The 23274-nt window shown below is 42.5% G+C and overlaps 1 protein-coding gene across 5 annotated transcripts in view; it reads left to right on the top strand.

Annotated features, from left to right (window-relative positions):
* Positions 1–7944: 7944 nt before the first annotated feature.
* The window catches only part of TMEM255B (transmembrane protein 255B), an 83582-nt gene continuing 68252 nt past the window's right edge, over positions 7945–23274 (top strand). For 4 of the 5 annotated variants that reach the window (XR_011137559.1, XM_068926121.1, XM_068926130.1 and 1 more), the window contains exons 1-2: positions 7960–8096; positions 18950–19092. Coding sequence is in view for 4 of the 5 variants with exons in the window: in XM_068926121.1 (XP_068782222.1) it covers positions 8030–8096; positions 18950–19092 (210 nt within the window). In the remaining variant the exon portion in view is untranslated. Of the gene's footprint in view, positions 8097–18949; positions 19093–23274 lie in introns of all 5 variants that reach the window. The other variant, XM_068926113.1, reaches the window with a different exon arrangement.

The following is a 23274-nucleotide window of genomic DNA, read 5'->3' as shown; positions in this document are numbered from 1 at the left end:
TTTAAATGGATAGCATAATTCACTGGGCTCTTAAAGAAATTTCTGAATATGCCTTGAATCAGGCAAAATAATGAAACATACTTCACATTTACTACTTACAAGTGTAATTGAAATTATGCCTGTTAAAATATCATTATCATATCTGTATTTCAGATTGATTTATTCTTTTGGCAATGACATAGACATTTTTGAAATTATGTCATGCTTTCCAGAGCAGTTTCTGTAATACAGCTTCCAAAAATTTATGACCCCTTTCTTTTTGGGCTGGTATAGGTACAGCCATATAACCTTTTTTACCCAGGAACTAATTAGTGTAACAGTTCACAGCACAAGCTAAGGTGGTTTTGATCTGGTCACACTTCTATCGTGCTATAGTTGGTGCATTTCAAACATACCTCTACCAATCATCTTGCAGAGGGACACATCCAGTCTATGTAGACTTAAGTGCTGTCAATATAAAAATATTTAAAAACCAGGGACTTCTCTGGAAATCTTTTTAGTTTACGACTTTAGTTTTCAAAGATATTTTCCAATAAACGGGCATTTTGTCATGCAGAGTCTTCAGTGAAACACTGGATTTTGCAAATCAGGGTTGAGACTGTTAGATAGTAACATACTTGTAAGCCACTGCAAGGTCTCCTTTTGGAGGTGGGGGGACTTCCCATTGAACAAAGTTGTCTCCACTTTTCCTGGAGTCAGTCAAGCTCCTTTTGTATGGATTAGAGGTCCTAAATTACTCATTCTGCTCATTCCACTTTAAACTCCTTTGCAGTCCATAGAAGTCCATTTCCATTCTCCTTGTATCAGTCTTATTCCAACCAAAAGGTATTTCCTATCAGGTGTTCCTATTTCCTCTCTGTTGCTGACCTACTACTCCCCAAAGGAAGTCACTTCAATCTATCAAAGGAAGAGTCGAATTTTCAGAGATTTTATTTCTGTATCAAGTCAGCTCTCTGGCATACAACTGAAAGACAACAGACTCAAGTGTTTCACTATAATCACATTGACTGTTCCATGAAGTAAGGTTAGGACATGGTGGCTTTCTGTAGCTGTTACAGTGTACAGAAATCCTTAGCATGTTTGGTTTTATTAACAGCAGATTTGTACAATGGGTTGCATGTATTCTGATGCTGTATGTTTTCAAAGCTTGTGCTACCAAGGACACATAATTATAAACTAACTGTTTATGTTAAAAGGACTCTGAACATATTATATTTGATATCTTTGCCTTTTGTAATGATTGTCTCCAAATCACTCCAAACAAACCTTGTTTCTGCCTTTTGGTTATCCCCTGCATTCTGTTTTGTCAGTCTTTCTTACACCCTTTGAATGAGATGAATTCCCTTCTTTCACTAACCAGTAACCTTTTCATGAAGAAAGCAGGATTGTCACCAGCCCAGCTAAAAGACTATTCACAGTCTCCTGCGAGGTCAGGTCTATTTTTCACAATTACTTTTGCCTTGATACAGTTATGAGCAATACTACAAGAATCCAGTCTCTAGTGTGTAAAAGTTATCTGTATAACTTCACATCATTTAGCTTTATTAAGAGATAAGTAACATAATGACTTGGGGTATCATTTGGCAATTGTTTTTTTTTAAGGGCAATGCACCTTTACCCAGGGACATTTTCCTATGACTTTAAATATACATTTGAGTTGATTAGCTCTTTGTCTACCTCTTTGCAATTTTCTTCTTGCTCCCACTGGAATATCCCACGTCAGGATCTGAAGGACAAATCCATCTATCTGAAATGGGTAACTCAACACGAAACAACTTTACAAATATTTAAAAGTCCTTTTTATATGAATCACCCATGAGAAAAAAAAAAAAACAACAGAAATGAAAACTCTGAAAAACTGCAGAGTGCAAGTTTTGCATGTTTGTTCTTATGATATGGTCATACCTTTGCCTCTTTCCTGATCAGTCTGTCTGTGTGTTTACCCTTGGGGGTCAGTCTTTGTAAACCTGGAGATACTTTTATTAAAATCTCAGCTGAACACTCAGAGGCACCCAAAAATCACACAGTAAATGAGAAATGGTGAGGAAGGGAAGAGAGAATAGCTTATTGCTACTGTATAAATCACTGAGGCATCCACACTCAGAATACCATTTGCAGGTTTGGCCGTTTTCTTTCAGAAAGGATCTCAGAACATTTGAAAAGGTTCACAGAAGGGTGACTAAATTCTTTAATGGTATGGCATAACTTCTATAAAAGGGTTTATTAAGCAGACTAGGTTTCTTCTGGCCTGTATTACCTAAAAAAGATAGCTGAAGGGATATGATAGAGGTCTATAAAATCATGAATGGCATAGAGAAGGTGTACAGGGAACAATCATTTATTGCCGCATGATTGCATTGGGGGGGCGTCAGATGAAACCAGCAGGTGGAGGGCTCAGAACAAACAGAAAGTGGTTCTTCAAACGACACACAGATAATCCATGGAATTCCTTGTCACCGGATGTCGTGAATGCTAGAAGTTCAAAAATTGACTGCATAAATTAACAGATGAAAAGTCTATTGAGGACAATTAAAGACTTCTGATCTCCTTTTGACATACATGTACCTAGGTGTCATTCACGTATCTTGGATTGCTCTGAACAATTTTACGTATAGCTATGTCTTCTTGAGTTGAGTCTCTTTTTAGGTTGGTATGGTCCTTTAACTCTTCTGCTAGTTAGTTAAAAAGGAAACGAAATACAGCTTTGTAAGCTGACTGGCGCCAGGAAGCAGAATTTTTAGAGTGAATTGCTCTGCAACTGTCTTTTTATAGCCATTGACTGTTTGCCTCAGGGTGACATACCTTGAACCTTTTTCTACTTCCTGTATGATTTCCTTATACTGCCCAGCTGAACTAAAGCGATGTAATCCTAGAGGGATTTTACCAGTAACTATGCCAATAAATTTTATAAATTATGAACAGAGGAATTCTATCTACCTCACTGTCATAATCCTCTGTCACTGGGTGAGCTGCCTTACTAAGAGAGTCCTGAGTTAATCTCACCAGTGACTGGTTTACCTTTCAGTTAGAGGTTCATATAATAGGAGGAGGCATGCCTAAAACTTCCTCAGGAATATGACAGCACTCAGAGTACCATGGGGAAGATTTAAGAGTGTCGGGGTTGTGTGAAGCCGCTTCCCATTGGCAGTATCTATGACTCGACCTCTGAGTCTGGGCCTAAGGAAAAAACTCTTGCCGAGAGCAGGCGTCGTGGCGGGGTAGGGAGGAGGAGGAGCTCTTTGCATGCTTTGAATTGTATTAAAAACAAATAAACCACCCTCTCTCAAAAGCACCAACAAAGGCGGCCATCATAGATTTCCAAAAGGGGTTACTCACAAAATAACCCTTGTGAGAGAAGAAAGCTGATATAATAGTACTTAGCACGAGACCGGAGTCTTCCACAGAGAAATAGCGTAAATGTTAACATTATAGAAGGGATAAAAAAAGTAGCTGGAGAGTCATGCCCGTTAATGGTCCGGAAGATGGAAAGTGCTGAGGTGCTTCCAATGTCAGATACTATTCAGTATTTTCACTGATGGCCTTGATGATGGAATACAGAGTATATTGAATTTGCAGAGGACATAAAATTGGGAGAAACTATTGAGTATGCTGGAGGAAGTATGCTGGTAGACAGGCTTAGAATTCAAAATGATCTTGAATCTTGCCCAGCCTTTGGGCAGCATAAGACAGATGTGGCCCACATAAAGTGTGATGACACAGGGACTAGAGGAAAGCAATGAGAATGTCCACTGGCCTAGAAAACATGACCTTTGAGGAAAGACCAAACAGATGATTGTGTTTGTTTAAAACAAAGAGAAGACTTCAGGGACCCAGTAATGCAAACTTCACATGTCAACACCCTCAGCTCCAATTCATTCATCAGCATACTTATGACCCGTAAGACAAAAGACCAAAACCTTCAAAGCTGCAATGTGCCACAGGAAAGGAGCAGGAGAGATCAAGTGCATTATGGAGGCCTTCAGGCCCTCTGCTGACAGGATAATTTTTAGGTAAAAAGTGGCCTAGATTATCCTAACAAATGGAGCATGTACCATGCTACACACATCAAAAAAAACTCTTTTAACAGCCTTGCCAGCCTGGCCTTGGAGTGTGCGTGGGTGTTCCTTCTAGGCACAAATCCAGCAAATGATTTAATTCTGACATGTGAGCAAGGCACATGAGCTAAGTATCTGAGAAAAAGAGACCTTAAAAATATTAATTAAGAAGATTCAGATCCAAGTTACACATCACGATGGGAAAAAAAAGCCTTTTGGCTTTAGAGACAACCAGCAGCATAAATATAAACGACGTTCTACCACATTCATAATGCATTGAAATAATTAACAGGTATTAAATAACACATTCTGGAGCACAGGTTTTTGGCAGTCTTAGCAGTGGAGTCTTGCAAATATTGCCAGTCATACAGGCAGATCTCTCCTCAGTTTCACGGAACTGTGGAGACTGCACAGTTACAGTAAAAGCTCTCATTGTTAGTTTTTAAATGTGTGAACTCAACTTCAACCCATTTCTAATATGCTAGTACCAAGTTCCTGTAGCTGTCAGTAACAGATTGTCTCCCAACTTTGTGCTGGCGGTACATTTCATAACCACAGATGTACTCCGTATGCCCAATGACACTAATGATCTTGCCTCACGATTGGGCCCTGAAGCGCACCTCAGATAGCCTACCTCTTTCAGTATCTAGTCCCTCCTTTAGTAACCTCCATACCTGCTGGCGATCAGTACTTACATCTGCTCAGTGTTAAGTCATTTTCTCTGAGGTTCTGTATTAAACGCTCAATCCAGAAAGATTTCTTTCACTGCATTTCTTTCGCCTTGGAAATCAGTTACCTTAGCAAAGATATTGTTAGGCTGATGTGACCTAGCTGTGATGACTCATACTGCGCTTAAACCCATTTTCCACTTACGTGTAAGACTTTTCCTCATCAAATTATCGGGGCACAGAGCTGGGCCTTCTCCTCTGCTCCTAATTCCCTCTGTCTTTTTTTAACAGAGGTTTCCTGTTCTCCAGTAATAGTCCTTCACCGCTAGCTTGGCTGATTAATTGAAAACCTTGCTCAGGACTTGAGAAGACAGGTACCAGTTCTTCTAACACCGGGGTGGAATTTCTCTGGGCCTGTCAGAATAAACAGTCAAAGTTATGCTTCCACTTCAGACATGCTAATGCTGTCATTTATGCCCTCAGTTTGCCTTAGGTTCTCTTCCACTAGCCTCATATAGATCATCTTTTGACTTGACAACAGAGGCAGTATATTCTTTCAAGATTTGCAGCAGCCTTAATCTTCATCCCATTCTCGGCATTTAATAATTATGCACCTTCCTTCTTTGAATAGTTTTTATTCATATAATTGAAAAAAATCTTTTTGTTTGTTATCATTGTCTTTGCAACATCCAGCTCAGCTAGATTTCTGCTCATTCTTTTCCTAGCTCTGCAAGGTGTAGCTCTGTTTCCTTTCCTATAGGTTGTCGCACTATTTTAATATCCTCTTTCAGGTACTTACTTATCCACTGGGTCTATAGTTGGTCTCTTCCAGTTTTACCCTCTTTCAGGGGATGAAAATGCCATACAAGATGCATACAGTAAAAATATTTTGGATTTAAAGTAAATCTATGATTCTTCCACATTTAAACACTTGAGTTTCTAGGTCCAGGCAGCCTCACAAAGCAATTTTCCACAGTTTCTTAATGTTTGTCTTCTGATATCCCAGACTGTAGGACCAGACCTATTTTTGACTCTCCTGAAATTTACAGTGAAAAACATGACTCATTGATCATAGGTTATTTTCTATAAGCAGCTTATTTTTAAAAGGTTTGGTAAGATCCTTGCTGTTTATTGAAAAGAAGTCTAAAACAGCTTCCCTTTCTGCTGCTGTGGATGCTCAGTGCCTGTCAATAGAAAAAACTTATTGCCTATCACATCTAAGAATATATAGTGCATTCCCCTATTTGTTTTCTGAACTCTCTGGGGAATTAAAGTCTTCTATAATCCTTATCGTTATTTACTGTTGATGGAAATCTCTCTCTGTACCCATTCCTGAGCCTGAGGGTCTATAACAGACTTTGGGGCTTTTTTATCATTCGTATCCACGATCACGTGCACTCAAAGAAATGTTTTATCTGTCTACGATCACAATTTCTGCCTTCACGATCCATTATTTTACTAATTACTAATACTACCTCTATCCTCATTTTTCTCTTTTCTACACAGATTGCAACCTTCAATCCCTCCAGGTCAGAGGATGCAACGTCAAAGAACTGGCCTTGACTTGGAGTGGAAACAGTTTATCTTGGGCCTTAGTTTCTAGTTCAGTTGACTATCAAATGTCCATAAAAAAAAGTTCTTATGCTCTCCTCTGTGGGGAAGTCCTACAAATGGAACATATGAATATATATAGGCATATAAACAAGGTGATGTCTGTTGACTGTTTATTCACAGTTGTTCCCAGACTGTTTCGGACAGCAGTCACACATCCCTGCAGCAGATAACACTAACAGCTCCTGTGTAGCAGCTGCAGTGTAGCAGCAGGACAAGCAGCAAGATCTGCTGTGGGAATAAGAACCGAGATGGAGGGAGAGCGCCAGGGAGGTTCAGCAACTGCTAGATACCAAGTAAGAAAAAGAAGAGCCCTTCAATATATGTTGACTATTCAGGTTCCCCACCCTAGCCTATTTCTCAGAGACTCCTGGTTTTGTTATTCGCTTTATAAATATGTAATACTTATAAATTACTTCTGGTCATCATGATGGTTTTTTACCTGTGTTTGATTTTAAAAAGGAGGGAAGAAGAAAGCTGAAAGGAAAGCTGTGCAATTCTGATCCCTGCTGGGTGACAGACTGGCCCCTATCATAGGCCAAGAGCAAATCAAGACATGCAGCCAAGCCCGAGACACAGTTAGAACATATAATGAATTAAGTTGTTCACTGCTGCACAAACAAAGACCTAGCACTCAGCCTTCCTCTCCCCAAACAGACACCTGGGTCAGCCTCAAAATGAACTGCTCATGGTATGCGTGGACAGTCTTGAGAAGAAAGGTGCCTAACTCAAATGTGAAAAGAGCTATATCTCTTAAAGGAGAAAATGGATGGCAGCAAGCCAAGAGGCCTCCTCTTGCAGGGGAAGTGAAGTCTGTGCCACGTCTTCAGGATCTGGCCAGTTCCTTTCCTAGTGAAGGTTTGGGTATGGACCCGGACAGAGGAAAGATCCTGAGGGAAGCAGACTGCCGGTCTGCGCCTTCCAGTCAGGCCGGGGAGCGGCGTGAGCAGCTCTGCTAGGCTGGGCTGCCAGAACCCCGAGAGGGGCAGTGGCAAGACGACAGAGAAACCTCATGACGGAAGCGCGGGCACCCTTCTTTTTCAGTTGTCTAAGGGAATACACAAGGGCTTTTTGCCATCCTGCACACGGCAGCCCAAATAGCGCTCAAATCTTTGCTAGACCTGGGTCAAACGGTACACGTCTGGGCTATTGGGCTTTTATACGTGCCCTTGAACGATGCCCGTTCAACACAAAATAACCCTTCAGCGCGGGCCAAGGAAGTGCTGTACCCAGCCCTCCCACGCGAGACCTGAGGGCACCGCTGCAGCTGCCCCCGGAGAGACTGAAAGCCAGTGAGAAGTAGGGGGTGTCGTGCTGGAGCCAGGGCACATGGGGGTGGGCGCCCGGGCACGGCCTGCCGCCCCGGCAGCGGGGGCTGCAGCCGGAGCCGCCCCGTTTCCGTGTCCGTTGCGCGGGGCGGCCACGGCCGCGGCCACCACCCCCCCCCCACCCCGCCCGCGCGCGGCGGCGGCGGCCGTTGGCGGGCGCGGCGGCGACCGTTGGCCTCAGCGCGCGCAGAAGCCACCGCCACCGCCGCCGCCCTGAGGGGCCGCGGGGCAGCGCCGCTCGCCCCGCCCCCTCCGCCGCCGCGCTCCCCCGCGGGGGAGGCGGGGGGGCGGCGCCGGGCCGCAGGGGCCGCCGGCACCCCGCGGCCGTTAGCGCAGCGCAGGGCAGCGCCGAGGCTGCCCACGGAAGATGATGATGTCTCCGCCGCCGGCCGCTGGCGCGGTGGCGGGGCCCTTAGCCATGCTGGATCCCACAGGTGAGTCGCGGCAGCTGCCACGCCCGGCGCGGAGACGCTGCCGCGGCCGGGCGCCCCGTGGGGCAGCGGGGCCGCGTTGTCTTCGTTACCTGCCGTAACTTTTCCCGCCGCCGCGGGGTCTCGGTTGCGGCGGTTGGAGCGGGGGACGCGCGTGCCCGCGCGGGCTGTGAAGGTAGAAGCCGGCTGCGGGGGGACCGCACAACTCGGAGCACCTCAAGGGGAGCTCTGGGGATGGGTAACTCACTTCGGGAAGTGCGCTCGTCTCTCGTCCTTTCGGTTAACAGGTTTAAAAAAGCAAAAAAAAAAAAAAAAAACCCACCAAAAAACCGAAACCCCAACGGCTGTGTTCGGGTTGTATCCCGCGGAGTTGGGGACGCTGGAGGGTTTCGATGTACGCAGCAGCAGAATTAAAGCCGCCTTCCGGTGTGTTACCGTGCGGCGTCTCTTACTCGCACTCACTGAAGTATTTAAAAATGCCAGTTTAGTTTTTCTTTTTAGCTTTGCAGTGTACTTATTCAGTCCCGGTGCTGATACTTTAACAATAAAATGAATGCCTGTCTGTGGGATGTTGGTAGGCAATTCCTATACGAAATTCCCTGATCTCTTCGATGAGAAATATTAGTTGCTGTGTTGGAGCAGGTTGAAATGTCAGCAGGATGCTGAGCTGGCTGTGGCTCTTTTCCACTTACAGGGAGATTTGTGGCCATGCCCGAGTACACAGCAGTTGATAACGGCACGATTTTCGTTACTTAGCCTCAAACCTTTGTGACAGTGGGTTTTACAGCTCTCATTTCTAGCACTTGAGTGGTTCGTTGCTAAGATGGTGTGATTCTTGTATTTGCAGCTTATGTTCTGAGAAATAAAAACGTATGCAAAAGAAAGTTCAACTATTTTGTTATTCCAGTGAAATTCATTAAAATCAAGAAAACGCAGAAGATATTGCTGGGAATTACTCTGCATGCAGCCTGAAAAGATAAATAGAGACTTTGCTATGTACCCAACGATTGTAAGAGCCAGTTAAACAATGTATTAAATCTTACTTTTTGTCTTAAATTTTGAAGAAAAGTGGTATTAGTATTGAAAAGGTAACAGTGGGAGATGTAGTTGCTGTAACTTAGTATGTTTTCAGGTGAACAGTGGAAAAAGAGAAATCTATATGCTATCTTTAAGCTAGTGATTAGCTGGTCATTAAATTATTTATTGGAGAAACAATTGCTGCCAAAACAATGAGGTCATAGTGATACTGCACAATATCACTTACTATAGCTATGCTACAAAGTGTCAAGCAGGATTTGGGTTTTTTTTTTTTCTTCTTATGGAATGCTAAGAGAACACAGCAATGTTTCTTATGCGCTTGAATATATAACACACTCATGGATTCTTCCTCGCAAATTCATAATAAAGATAAGAGACGGGCCTGATAAAAGCTGCTTTCTTGTAACTTGAAATGAATGCTGTTGCATCTGGTTTAATTAGTTTCAGCATGCTGGACAAGTCACGCATTTAATCAGAAAAGAAAAAGTAATCACCAAAAGCAGGTGTGAATATCTCTTTTAAATATCTTAGTCCATCACATTTGGTTTTTGGAGGCAATGAAGGATTAATTCAATTTCACTGGCATAAACCATTTTTGAATACACAACAAAAACTATAGACAGGAGAGGTATGGCACTGAAGTGAACGATGCAGTAATTAAAAATTATTAATTTAGCTCCAAAGATCTCCCCTTTAACCATTAGCTCGATAGCAGCAAAGCACCAGATACAGAACTTGCATTACCCTTTTGACACTATTCCCTTCTGTCTATGGTGACTTCCTGCTTAAAATTATCTTTTTATATATGGTTAATACCTCTCTATATGAAATACAGTATCGTGGTTCTTTGCAATATTGCATAATGAAAATATACCTATTTTTTGTGCTACAAAACTTTCCTATCTTACCTTTCCTCATAGTAGGATGTTAATATACATTTGGCTGGAGCATGGAGAAATAAGTGTCTCCACTTAACATCACCTGAACTAGATCAAAGGGGAATGTGTGAAATGGTGTGTTACTAGTATCCCCAAAAATGTAATTTAGTCTCTATACATCCTGTAGCAATTATTTCCCTGCCAAAAATTATTCCCTACATTTTTGTAGACTTTATGGTGTCTGGAGGTAGATTTTAAAAGGAGTGGTAAAGTTAGCCAAGTATCTAGTTACCTTGGTCCAGATGTAGGCTTTTCTGAGTTTGCAGATCGTTTGCAAATGTGACAGAGTTAAGAGATGCTGTTTCACTCTATGCTTTCCCTTGACCTACTACGATGGACGCATTTCATTATAAGTTAATTCCTTCTCCTTTTAAACTCACTCTTTTCATCATTCAAACCCAGACCCTACTCTCCATCTGCAGTTCTACCACTGTGCACTCTGGCAAAAAGCTGATCTATGTGCTCCCCACAAAACCATGCATCTTCCCAAATTTGAATTTATTTCCCTAGCTATTGTGAACAGAGCATTGTAAATATAATTTTCTTTTCTGCAACTGAAGAACGGGCAAAGGATTATGCTGTGTCTCTCACTGTGGTGTGGCTACAAGAGCTTGATCTTCAGCAGGTACTTTTTCTTTTTACTCTCACGAGGATGATCTCAATTTCTTTCCTCAAGAGCCTTTCTCTGTCCCAAGGAGATAGCAGCCTGGTGTGTCTCCTCATTGTCCTGATGGTGTTCTTGTCCCTTTCATTGGGGTGTCAGGGCTTAGAACCTCAAACCTGCCTGACAAATATTTAGTAGGCGAAGCAGAGAGTGTTTCTGGGAATCTTCCTTTTCTTGCACAGTTTGAGTCTGTGCCAGGCAGAGTATAAGTTGGTACCATGGAAGCAGCATTACCTCTCTAATCTATATCCCAGCTTGTACTATAGTTTCCGTTGCTACAGTATCAAAACTTGGTTAAAACATCACTGGCCAAAACTACTGATGAATATTGCCAATAGAAAGTGATAACGTTTTCACACCCTCTGTTGACCGTGACCTCAAGCTTAATGCTAATAAAGATACGTTGAGAAGACTTCTTTCCACATGCTTGATTTTCGGTATGCTAAGATACGAATTTGAAGCGGTAAGTTGGACTAAGGTCCAGACTAAGATTTTATATGTTCTTACTGAATTCATTGTTAAAGGAGTTAGAGGAGATAGATGTCAAAAGTATTCTGGGAGTGACTTCAGTATTAACAACTTGGAAAGTCTGTTTATTAACAGTGTCCTGCCATACAAGAATGACTGCATTGGAGGAAAATTCAGCCTAGAAATACTGACAGCAACATTTCCTCTGCTCCTAACTGACTGTTCTGTATATGGTCAGCCTTTGGTCTGGCCACTGCCACAGACACCGATAGGGAAGAAGACTGAATCAGACCCTCTCTCTGTGCCATGTTCCTGATGGAACGGTCTGGCATTTGGTTTTGGCTGCATGGACCCATGGGTAGGTACGGTAAAAGAAGATCCAAAGAGCTGCATGGCAACTGCTATAAACACCAGTAAACAAAGATGTACAAAATCTTGGGAGCCAGCGTGACTGAAACAGCAGAAAGGAACTAATAATAAAAACCCTTTGTGGTTATAGCTCTTTTCATCTGAAGATATTATGCTGGTTTACAAATATTAATTAGGCCTCACGATATGCTGGTGACTTGAATGCATACACATTTTGATAAAGGTGCCAAAGATTTTTATTGACTAAGGGAACACAAACAGCCAAATCAGAAACCGGTTAAGAACCTGATTTCTGCCCCTCTCCTCTTAGCATATGACAGTCTTCTAGAACAGGGGCTTGCATGTGCTGATATCTGCTCCAGAAGGGGCCTTTCTGTACATCTGTAAATCTTCTCTGCTACGGAGGGAGTTTACAGCTGCCTACATGTAATTATGAGAACTTCCAAACTGAAGAACAAAAAAGAAGAAATATGATTGGCTATTCATATCCAGTTTGAGTTGCAGGTAGTAAAAGATCAAAAAAAAAGTGAAGATTGAAGGGTATCACAGATAAAAATTACTTACGCTTTCTGGCAGTGTAAGTTTAAAAGTTAAAATGTAGTTCAGACTGAAAAATGACCTTTTAAATAATGTCATCTTGTTCTGGTTTATCTCACTGAATCCACATCAGATTTGCTCCAATTAAAAATAATAGCATGCTTTTCTTAGCACGTTTTCTGGGCAAATTCATACCTTTCTTTCTTGCACATCATTATCAATAAACAAAACTGTGGAAGGCACTCTTGACCCTCAGTTTATCTCCATGCAATCTGATCAACGTTTGCCTATGCAGATCCTGTGAGGTGCCTCTTCCCCCTCTACTCAGCCCTGGTGAGGCCTTACCTGGAGTACTGTGTCCAGTTCTGGAGACATGGAGCTCCTGGAGCAAGTCTAGTGAAGGGCTACTTAAAATAATGGAGGGACTGGAGCATCTCTCCTATGAGGAAAGGCTGAGAGAGCTGGAGAAGAGAAGGCTGAGGGGGGATCTGATCAATGTGTATAAGTGTCTGAAGGGAGGATGTAAAGAGAATGGAATCAGACTCTTTCCTTTCAGTGGTGGCCAGTGACAGGACAAGAGGCAATGGGCACAAACTAAAACACAGGAAGTTCTGTCTGAACATGAGGAAGAACTTGTTTACTGTGAGGGTGAGTGAGCAGTGGCACAGGTTGCCCCGAGAGGTTGTGGAGTCTCCTTCCCTGGAGACGTTCAAAAGCCATCTGGACACAATCCTGTGCAATGTGCTCTAGGTGACCCTGCTTGAGAAGGGGGGTTGGACTAGGTGATCTCCAGAGGTGCCTTCCAACCTCAACCATTCTGTGATTCTGTGCAGGTGATAATTTGAGAAAAATGTTTTGGCTTGGCTCCTCAGGCAGTTTTCATAAAAGTAGACATGAAAGGGTTTCAGATGCGCTTAGCTGAGAGGCATCTCTCCCAGTGACTTTCAGAAGGGTTTTTGTTCCTAAGCCCCTTTAGAATATGTCTAGATAGCAGCTTCAGTTTCATAAGCCTGGGTCTGAGCATGCATACCCAAGCCACTTTTAGTCTAGCTGTTTTGCATATCATAACATCTTAGAATACCTCAGGTGGGAAGGCACCTCAGGAGTTCTCTAGTCCAGTCTCCTGCTTAAAGCAAGGTCAGCTGTAAGGTCAGACGAGGTTGCTTTACCAGGGCTTTTTCTGGGGCTGATCTTGAAAACCTCTAAGGATGGAGATGGCACAGCCTCTCTGGGCAACCTGTTCCAATGCCCAACTGTCCTAATAGTGAAAAACATGTTTCCTTATACTCAATTTGAACCTCTTGCGTTTCAGTTTATATCCACTATCTTTTGTCCTCCTGCTGTGCACCACTATGTAGAGCCTGACTCTGTCCTCCTGATAACCATGTTGTAGGCACCCCTAAAACTGCCTCTTCTCCAGGCTGAACAAGCCTTAGTCCCTCAGCCTGTCCTTGTACGGTGAGTGTTCCAGCCCCCTAATCTTCTTCAGTGCCCTCTGCTGAGCTTGCTCCTGTTAATTGATGTCTTCCCTGTACTGGGGACCCAAAGCTTCATGCAATATTCTAGATGCGGTCTAACAAGTGCCAAATAGAGTAATCACTCCTCCTGATTTACTGGTGGTGCTTTTGTTAATACAGCCAGGGGGATGCACTTGGCCTTCTTTGCTGCCAGGCCATTGGCTCATTTTCAGCTCATTCTCCCTCTATCAAGCCCCTTAGCAGAGCTGCTCCCTAGCCAGGCAGTCTTGAGCCTGTATCCTTCCAAGGCTTTATTCCTTCTCTTGTGCAGGACTTTGCGTCTGCCTTTGTTGAATTCTGTAAGGTTCCTGTTGGCCCATTTTTCTAGCCTGTCTAGGTCCCTCTGAATGGCATCCCTGTCCTTCGGAGTTTTTACTTGGTTCCCCAGTTTGGTGCCATCTGCTAGCGTGACGAGCATGCACATCATCACCTCCTCTAGGTCATTGACAAAGACAGTAAACAAGAAGTACCAAGACAGACCGCTGCGGTACTCCACTTGTTACTGGCCTCCAGGTGGAGGACAATCATTAACCACTCCCTCTGAACCCAACCATCCAGCCAATTTTAGTTCTTTCATTGCCTACCCATCTGGGCCACAACATCTCAACTCGGATACGAGAATACTGTGGGATACAATGTTCAAAGCATTGCTAAAGTTGAGGTAAATGACATTTACTGCTCCTCATATCCAGTCATTTTGTCATAGCAGACGGTCAGGTTGGTCAGGAATGATTTATCCATGGTAAATCTACTGACTGCTGTCCGTCACCCCGTTTCATGTGCCCAGAAATGTCTTCCAAGAGGACTTGCTTCATGATTTTCCAGGGAACCAAAGTAAGGCTCACCACCTGTAATTTCCCTAATTGTCACTTTTGTCCCTTTTTGAGGATAGGTGCAACATTTGCCTTTTTTCAGTCATTGCAGATCCCCTTATCTCTGTGACTTTTCAGAGAAGAATAGCAAGGACATCAGCCAGTTCTCTTGGCACTCTGCAGGCACCTCGTCTGGTCCCATGGACTTGAAGGAGCCAAGCTCTCTCAAGTAATCCCTATTTCAGTCCTCATCCACTGCTGGTCATTTCTCTTCTCCTTCAGTCCTGTCTCTGGAGAGGAGACCTTGCTGGTGAAGATGGGCAAAGAACACTGAGTAACTTAGCCTTATCTATGACTGCCATCACTAATTCATCCATTCAATGCTAAGCCCACACTTTTTTTTCTTTCACTGTCTCTGTAAAGATGTTGCAAGTAGAGGTGATAGGGTGGTTCACCGCTTGATTAAGGATGTAGATTTCTGATGGTGTTTTATAGCCCTGGGCTTTTCACTGCTAGTCAGACTAGACGGATTAAAGCTGGCTCAGTTCTGTCTGCCCATGCTGCTGTCTGATTTCTTCACTGCAGTAGACGGTAACCATCACCTGCTCTTCATATTGGTAACCTTGGTCATAGCTAATTCTCCTATCTTCCCGTAGCCCTTCAAGTGCTTGTTTGCTCCTATCTGTCATAGCGTCGCTCCATTTACAGGATGGGGTTTATTCCCCTCCCAGCTGTGCCGGTGTTCATGGATCTGAGCTGTAAGCTGGAGTTTTATCACGGCTTAAAATAGCCCTCCTCAAATCAATTGAGTCATTAGGCTCAGTGCTCTTAGGAGGCAGAGGAGACGGATGGGAGGCCAAGGATGACCGCTTCTTAAACTGACTTAAATTCTGAGGCAAGCATCTTGTAGAACCATTGCCTTGGTAGTCTCTGGATAAACACACTGGTGATACCCCAGAGCTTTCCTGTGAGTAAATGGTGACATTTTCAAGCCCTGCAACTCGGCAACCAATATCTAATAGCCGGGGACATTAGAGGACTGGAAATACAGAGAATAACTGATATTCTTCTCTGAAGCATTGCACAAAATTGCATTTGTGGTGTCTCTGAGACTTTTTAAGATACCTAGTATTTGTTTTAACACAATTTTGCAGTGGGGATTTCTTTGAGGGACCCTTACGTTTCTGAATGCAATTCTTACAAATGCAACCACAGGTAAATGGTTTTCTTATGCCAAAACTTAGGCCTTACACATTTTTGTTGACTGTTGGGCCCTGCACTCACTCGCACATACTTATGTAATTCTGAGGTGATATATGGTCTGTGAGCTAAACTGGCTGCAGAGAGTGCACAAAGGTCCATTTTGAACATCCGTTTTTCTGGAGTAGCTCTTTCAATTATCCATTAAATCTGAAAAGGTATCTTGGTTATGAAGCTTCACTGTTTCTCCTGGGCTGATTTTCATGGCTGTGGAGGGTTGAGATGAGGATTCCCAACAGTGAATGTTGGTCTTACCCTCAGGAATAAAGTCATTCCCCAGTTCTTTTTCCCCTTTGAACTGTTATTCTTGAATAGGAGCATTCACTGGAAATTTTTTTTTGCCAGAGAAAACAGTACAAAGGCAGCACCCTTTTAATATAAGACTTTTTTTTTCAGTGTATCCTAGTATCATCCCTCACATCACTGTAGTTCACTTACACAGGAGAGTAGGTTACACATCTGTAGACATCACTGTATTATCATGTGTTTTATGTACATCTCAGATAATTCTCATGTCTTTAAAAGTACTGATACTTGAATATAAGTCATCACTAACATGTGCCTTTCACTAAGCTCCCCACACATAATCAGAGGCAGAAACAAGGAGACTCAGGGTATGGTGGTGAGAAAGCAGGCTCCAGAGAACTGGAGTCCAGGAGCCACTCAACTAGGGAAGGTTCTGGGTAGGCTTCCTCTTCTGTTGCTCACATGCTCTTCAGAGTGTCTCAGTCACTGCTACCTGTAAAATAACAGGGGAGAGGTTGTATGTATGACAGTGTGGTAATAACATTGACCTGCCTTTTCAAGTTTCCCTGTGTTTGAGATCATTCTTTACTCAAAATATGTGGCCAGTTACATCTAGTTAATTCCACTACCTTTTCTCTTACCAACTTCCTTTTTCCGTCATGTAAAACCAGTGCATGCTTGCATAAGGTTGCACACAAACTCAGCAACCTTCACCTTTATACAGAATATTCTTCTTTCCCACTACTCCTCCTTTTGACTCCCATGACTTTCCTTGTTACTTTAAAAAGGTGGTGAGCGTAGTCAAGCATCTAACTGTTTCCTGAATCCGTGGGGCCATACTATGATTTATGTGTCTCCTATTGTAGGCTACAAGGTTTTGCAGTAGGTTCGACAGATGAGTACTACAGTAGTGTAAGCACTATTTTGGATTATTGCCTGGGAGTCTGAAATTAAGTAGCTTGATCCACATGCTACTTGAAACAATGGACTTTTTTTTTTTCCTGAGACTTGAGAGGCTGTCAGTGTACTGGCAGTTAGTGTGCAATATGCCACATTTCCATTCATTTCTTAGCACCTAGCTCCTGGAGCCATGTCCCTGGAAGTGGCATCTTTGAGGGGAGGGAGACAGTGGTTTGTTATCTTAGCAGTTTCAGAAAAACTCAAAAGCTTGAACTCTTAAGAACTCAAAGACCAGAACACATATAAAACCACAACCACGTCAAATATTTTTAAAAGTCTAGTAGATTTATCAGATCAGTCATTTTACTTTGTTGGAAGAGGTGTCTGACTTGTGGAGTTGAAAGTCCAAGGTCTACTTTCCTCTTCTGGCCAGGTGAATTGGCCTCATTAAAAGAACTGCCTTTAACACCATACACTTAGTGAAGAACTGGTTTATCACCTCTCCATTTCCATATCCCCAGTGACCATCCATGGGTTAAAGGGGAACTGGCAGAGACGGACAGCTGGGGCACAAACTGGAGGGGAGATGGCTGGAGAGTCATCTGAATTAATTCTTGATCTTTAGCAGGAAGATTTATATATGCAGATAGCGTGTAAGCTTAGTAGATGTTGTTTATCTTCTGCAAAGCTGGTTGCATTTCAAACTTAAAAAATGGACTCATTTGGTCTGGTTGTTCTGCTGGAGGAATGTAAGGAAACATACAGATTTTTATTATGAATATATTTATTTATTCATTGAAATTATTTGACTTCATTTGCAAACTTAACTAGTATATTCTGACTTTTGAAATGTAAACATTTAACTGAGTTATGTGACTTTAAATTGACCACATAACTCAAGTGATCTTTGGCAAATGGCTTCTAGTTGCTTTCTAGCTTTACTTCCTCATTTGCCCTGCCTTTGCTTACAGCAGGACCATCATGTCTCACTCACAGGGAGTCTGATATCGCAAGAATGCCTACCCTTTCCTGGCTCGGGCTGTTACCTCCAATATTCGATGCAACAGCACAGCCTCCTGCCCCATCATGAGACTCTGTGCACCACACTGCTTCATGAGGCTGTAGAGGGGGGAGAAGTTGGTACTGCACTGCGGATAGGTTGAGTGCTGGCTGGAGGTCTGTGCGGCACAGTTGCAGCCTGGCGTAGCACTGTGTTGCACAGCCCAGTGCTCCAGAGGTGACCCTGCCTTGTGAGTGTTGCCTTGCCTTTGAAAGCACAATGGACCTAAAAGGTGGACCATGTACTCTCTCAGTTTGATTCATTTGGTTGCGTTTTGTTGGTTAGGTGACATATTAATTGCTGTTTTTAAATAAGACTTGCATAAGTTTGCGCTATAAGCTGAAGCTCTGAATTTAATAACCTGTGGTTGCAACTCTGATACGCCACCACAATAACAAGGTTCAGTGTGTTGAGGCAGGCTGGATACAGAAGACAAGCCTGCCATTTTTCACATCTGGGTATCGGAATCCAAATCCCAGGGAGAATGAATGTATTTCACTGGGCTGCTGCTATTTAAAAAGGTAGTCCCATATATCACGCGTTGATCAGCTGCATTACAGCTTTACTTCAGAAGGTATAAATTGATTTGCTTTCCTTAATGAATTTGAAGAACACATTCATTTTCATGACAGCATGCAGAGCTTCTTCTAACCTTGTTTCAAATATAAATTTTTATGTTCTGTCCAGATAGAGTCAAACTGAAACTTCACCTAGGTAAGCGTTGTTTAAGGCCTGCAGGATTTGGCTTATGGATGTGAGCAACAACTTAAATTATAAACATCACTGCAGATAAGGCATAATTATCATTGCTGCTAACATTCAGTTCAGCGTAATAAAAACCCATCTTGTACGTGTACCCAATGCACGTGTATCAAATTATGTGAAGTTCTAGCTGACTCTGTGTGTTTTTTAAATACCTCTGTATTTAAAAATACTATTTACCTTAGTGGGAGAAGGGGTTAACGACAGAAAATGCTCTATTATTTTGTGTTTGTTCTTCCATGATGGCAATGAAAAGCTCTCTTTTTTTCCCTCCGCTCTCTACAGGCCAGTTTGCAAAACGAAAGAAGACTTCGCTATGGTTCACAGTCTCTCTGCTGGTAGTGTCTATTTTCATACTGACCATAGGTCTGGCAGCTACCACAAGAACAGAAAACGTTACTGTGGGAGGCTACTACCCAGGAATCATTGTGAGTAATGAAACATAATTTAGATTATTGGGTGCAACTAGATGCATTATTATCAGCTCGATATAGGCAGCTCCAATTGATAAGAAAAAAAAAAAAGAAAATTCAATCCTGCATTTCACAAAAGGGAGACGCTCAGTTGTTTTGATCTAGTTCTAGTGTGTTTGTGATGCTCCCAGAGACTGTAGTCCTGCAATTTATTATATAGGGTGGTGAACTTGGTGTTTGTCTGGAGTGCCCCCAAGAAAAAGCTGCAAGGGAGCACAAGGGTCTGATCACATGGGCTTAAGTTTGCGCGGCATAGTAGTATACTGAGCTTGCGGGCATATGTTGGAGCCTGTGCTTGACTCCCAACTAATCTTTATTAAATGTGGGTGTACGGGTAACTGAACAACAGACATGGGGTAGAGTTAAATGACCTCTTAGAGATTTACTACACTGATGGTAAGAAGAGTCACTCCACTCTTGTCTCCATGTGCCAGGAATTCTGCTGGGTCTACCGCATGGAAAATACTCCAGAGAGATAGACGTATGGAGGCCTAGAGCCCACCTAACCTTTACATCCTCTTGTACAGCCTTGGTGTAGAGGTTGGATCAGGCACAGACAGATGAACTCCACAGACTCCATGAAGCCCTAAAGCTTCTTCTGTTCCCATCATACAGGGTCCCTTTCCAAAATCCTTAGTATTGTTTTGTCTTGGGAATAGACCCCTTAAACGTGTACCTGCATTGGGCGCAAGCACAACTATCTTAACGTTCTCAGTAACGAATGCTCAGATCCCATCTATTTAGTCCAGTAGTGCCTCTGTGACCTCCAGGGAGGTGAAGCCCCACAAGACCATTCCCGATTTAGCCCCTGTGGCCATTTCCTGATCCCTGAAAATTGATTATTTTATCAAGAAGGTTGGAAACCACTGGCATCAAAAAGCTTTTTGAGATGCCTGGGCTGAATTTTTAAAAAGGAGGGTAAAGAAAGCAAGTAGAGAAAGGACTGTCTACCTTATTTGGTCTCCCCTACCCAGCCGAGACAAGATGATGGGTGCAAGGCGAAGAAAGAAACTGCCATACTTGGGGTTAGACACCTGCTTAAGTACATGGCTCTGCTAGTACCAAAATGTCTTGCAAGTTCTTGTTCTCAATGGAATCAAATGCCCAGAGAAGAGGAATGTGTATCTTTTAATACCGTGCATACATTTTGCATTGCCATTAATAATTTGTGAGTTAGAACTGTTCTTCCTAAGTAAGTCCTCTTACATCTTAGCGTTGTGCTGAGAACAGGTCTTTCAGAAAGATAATTTTGGGATAATGATCTAGAAGGAGTGGTGTTTTAAAAATAGAACAAAAAGTAGTTCCAAGAATAAAACCTTGAAAGAATGGACTTTCCTTTCATTAAACTAAAGTAGATAGACTAATACTGATAAAAGTTTCCTTAAATAATTTTTTATAATTTGAATTAAAGCATTTTAGAAGACCACATTATCTGTATTCCCTTCAAAGAAGTTTCATTTTTAAACAGTTATCTTTAATAAGGGTGAAAAGTAATAAGCTCTTGTGCACAAGCCGTTTAATTTCAGAATGTAGTTTCTTTTAGGAAGCAAACAATGACTAGAAAAGTATAATTTGCTAAAAGATTTTTTTGAAATCTTAGAGTCATTAATAATCTGATACCTAGAATTTATGAGAGCACTTTGAAAACAAAACCTTTTATTAATAATTTTCCTGCTCAAAGATTGTTGGAGCTAAGTAATTTTCATAAATTTCTGATTTTTTTTGTGCGCATATAATGTATTATTGAAGTAACTGAAAAAGAGTAATGGTTAATAGTCAGTGTAACCTTTATTGGTTAATACATTAAAGATTCCAAACATTGAGCAAAAGTTAAAGGTGCTACACAAATCCTGCAAGAAACATTACCAAAAGCCTATTTAGATGCATGTGACAGAAAGGATATGTTCCTGCCTTCTTGCTGGATGTTATTGACTCCAGTGCAGCATTGACAGATGGGCTATGGGAGAGCCTCTCATCTGACTCTGTGCAAAGTCAGCCATTACTTCGGAGTGAGCTGAGTAATCCTCCGAAGGTGCTTCTCTTCTCCACTGACAGTAGAGGGAGCTTAGAAAACTGGTTTAGCATTGATCCTGAACTTTAAGATAGCTGAAACTAGGTGAGTAAATCTCACATTACATGTTTAACTAGCCAGCCCAAAAAAAAAAATTGTGAGAACAGACAACTGAAATTACAATTAAAAGTAAGGTCTGTTTTTCATAGGGTTCAGTAGTAAAACAATAATTCGGAGCCAGCAGATAAGCTCTGAATCCCCACTGATCTTGGATAAGGGATTTTGGTCTTAAAAAGCATGCCAAATTAGGCCCTTACCTTGCCAGCGTAAATGAGGCTATTAACTGGCATAGATGTACTTGCATGAGTAAAGATTTGCAGAACAGGGTTTAAGGGCCAAAACCACAAAATCACTTGGGCATCCCCTTAACTCCCATTGGCTTCTAGAAGAGTTAGGCACCTTAATTTCTCTGCACATGTGGTGATTTATCATTTGTTTCAGAAACAGATTTTTTTTTATATGCATCCTAATAGAAATATGTTTATGTAGACCCAGAGTAGTTTAATATAAAATATTTCTGTGTTTAGATAAATTAGTATAATTTTGCTCTTTGGAAGATGTGCATTTAGTAGATTGCAGCTTGGTTGTCCGTTTGGATTTAGGGCTCTGTCTTTGTGGAACAGGTTGCAAAGCCAAATTTTGAGCTTCTTTAATCTCAGTTCCTTATAAATATGGCTTATACTTACTTCATGTCACTTGCCTATAAATACTGCTTGTACTGCTTTTCATTTGTTATTTTTATAATGGTAGCATCTTTCAACCAAGAGGCTACAGGGTCCAGTTGTCCTGGTCACCATACTGACTTGGATTCCTGGAGCTCCTGACAGAAATAGCCTATCTAAACAAACAAAAAAAACCCAGTGACTATAATATGCAACCAGTGTGGTGGCTTAAAGCACCATCTCTATCTGTGGTTTTGCTCCTTCTGATTTAGTTCTTTTTGTTCTGCATTTTCTCATTTTTTCTTACATGGATAATATTGCTCCCCTCCATGTCCTCTGAGTCAGCCATAAATGGAGCTTCATGGATTGTTCCATTTGAGATGAAAAATTGGGGTTGGAACCAGGTGTCATTTTGATGTAGTTATGTTAATTTGCAAAGTCGCAGTCCCCTGAACACAATGTCCTTGCTCATGGTTCCAAGTCTCTCTTCTATTCAGCAGTCAGCACAGATGCTCTTGTGCGTTCTTTTTCTATGTCTCTGCTTTTAGTACTTTTCCAGGCTGTATCTGGTTCTCGGATGCTACCTTCTCTCTCTGTTTCTCTGGTGTTTGCCTCCTTTTTGCATAAATCTTCCCGAAGCACTCAGTAGCAAATTCTCCCTTCCTTGCGTTTGCTTTCTTGACTCCTGTTGTGATATTGAGCAATTAAAGTGCTTACAGGAGATTTGCTTTCTGCTGTGGGCAGTTGTGCATAACAGCGAACAGTTCATAGGCCCTGCTTAACCCCTTGGCTGGGAAACTTAGTTCTTAAAAACACAATTATGCTTGGAAGAGCACAGTTGTGCTCTGAAACAGGTTCAGAAACCTAGTTCCAGAAAGGGGCCTCGTTCCCTTAACAAAAAAGGGTCAGCCATGTTCCCTCCATGGGGTGAGCGAGGTAGGAGCTCCAGGGGTGACTGGAGAGTTCACTGAGCAGAGAGTGATATCAGATGCATAGTGAAGGGAATAAGGGTGGCAGAAGTGAAAGGGGGTTTGAGACTCAGGTAACTGTGCAGAAGCAAACGGACAGTCAGTGCAAGGAATGAATTCTAGGGAAAAATGGTGAGGTGGGCACCCCCGCTGTGGCTGTTTGTGAATTTGTAGCCAGATAAGCTTTAGGTTTGTGCCGCTTAGGAGTTCCCTTTCCTCCAAGCCCACATGAGCGCAGTGGGGATCTTGACTTCAGGGAGGTCTGATGAAAGGGAGGTCCTGCCTGTTGCCACTGTACCTGATGTAAGCCAAGAGTCCCAGGCGTTTTTACCTCTTCAGACCCTCACTGGCCCCCCCCATAAAGAGGAGGTGTTTCCTGCCAACCTCATGTTAAGGCAGCACTGACAGGAATGGTAAGGCCAGATTCTTCCAGCTT

This window comes from Struthio camelus, chromosome 1, assembly GCF_040807025.1.
Source record: "Struthio camelus isolate bStrCam1 chromosome 1, bStrCam1.hap1, whole genome shotgun sequence".
NCBI lineage: Eukaryota > Metazoa > Chordata > Aves > Struthioniformes > Struthionidae > Struthio > Struthio camelus.
This window is presented reverse-complemented; position numbering and strand designations above follow the sequence as displayed.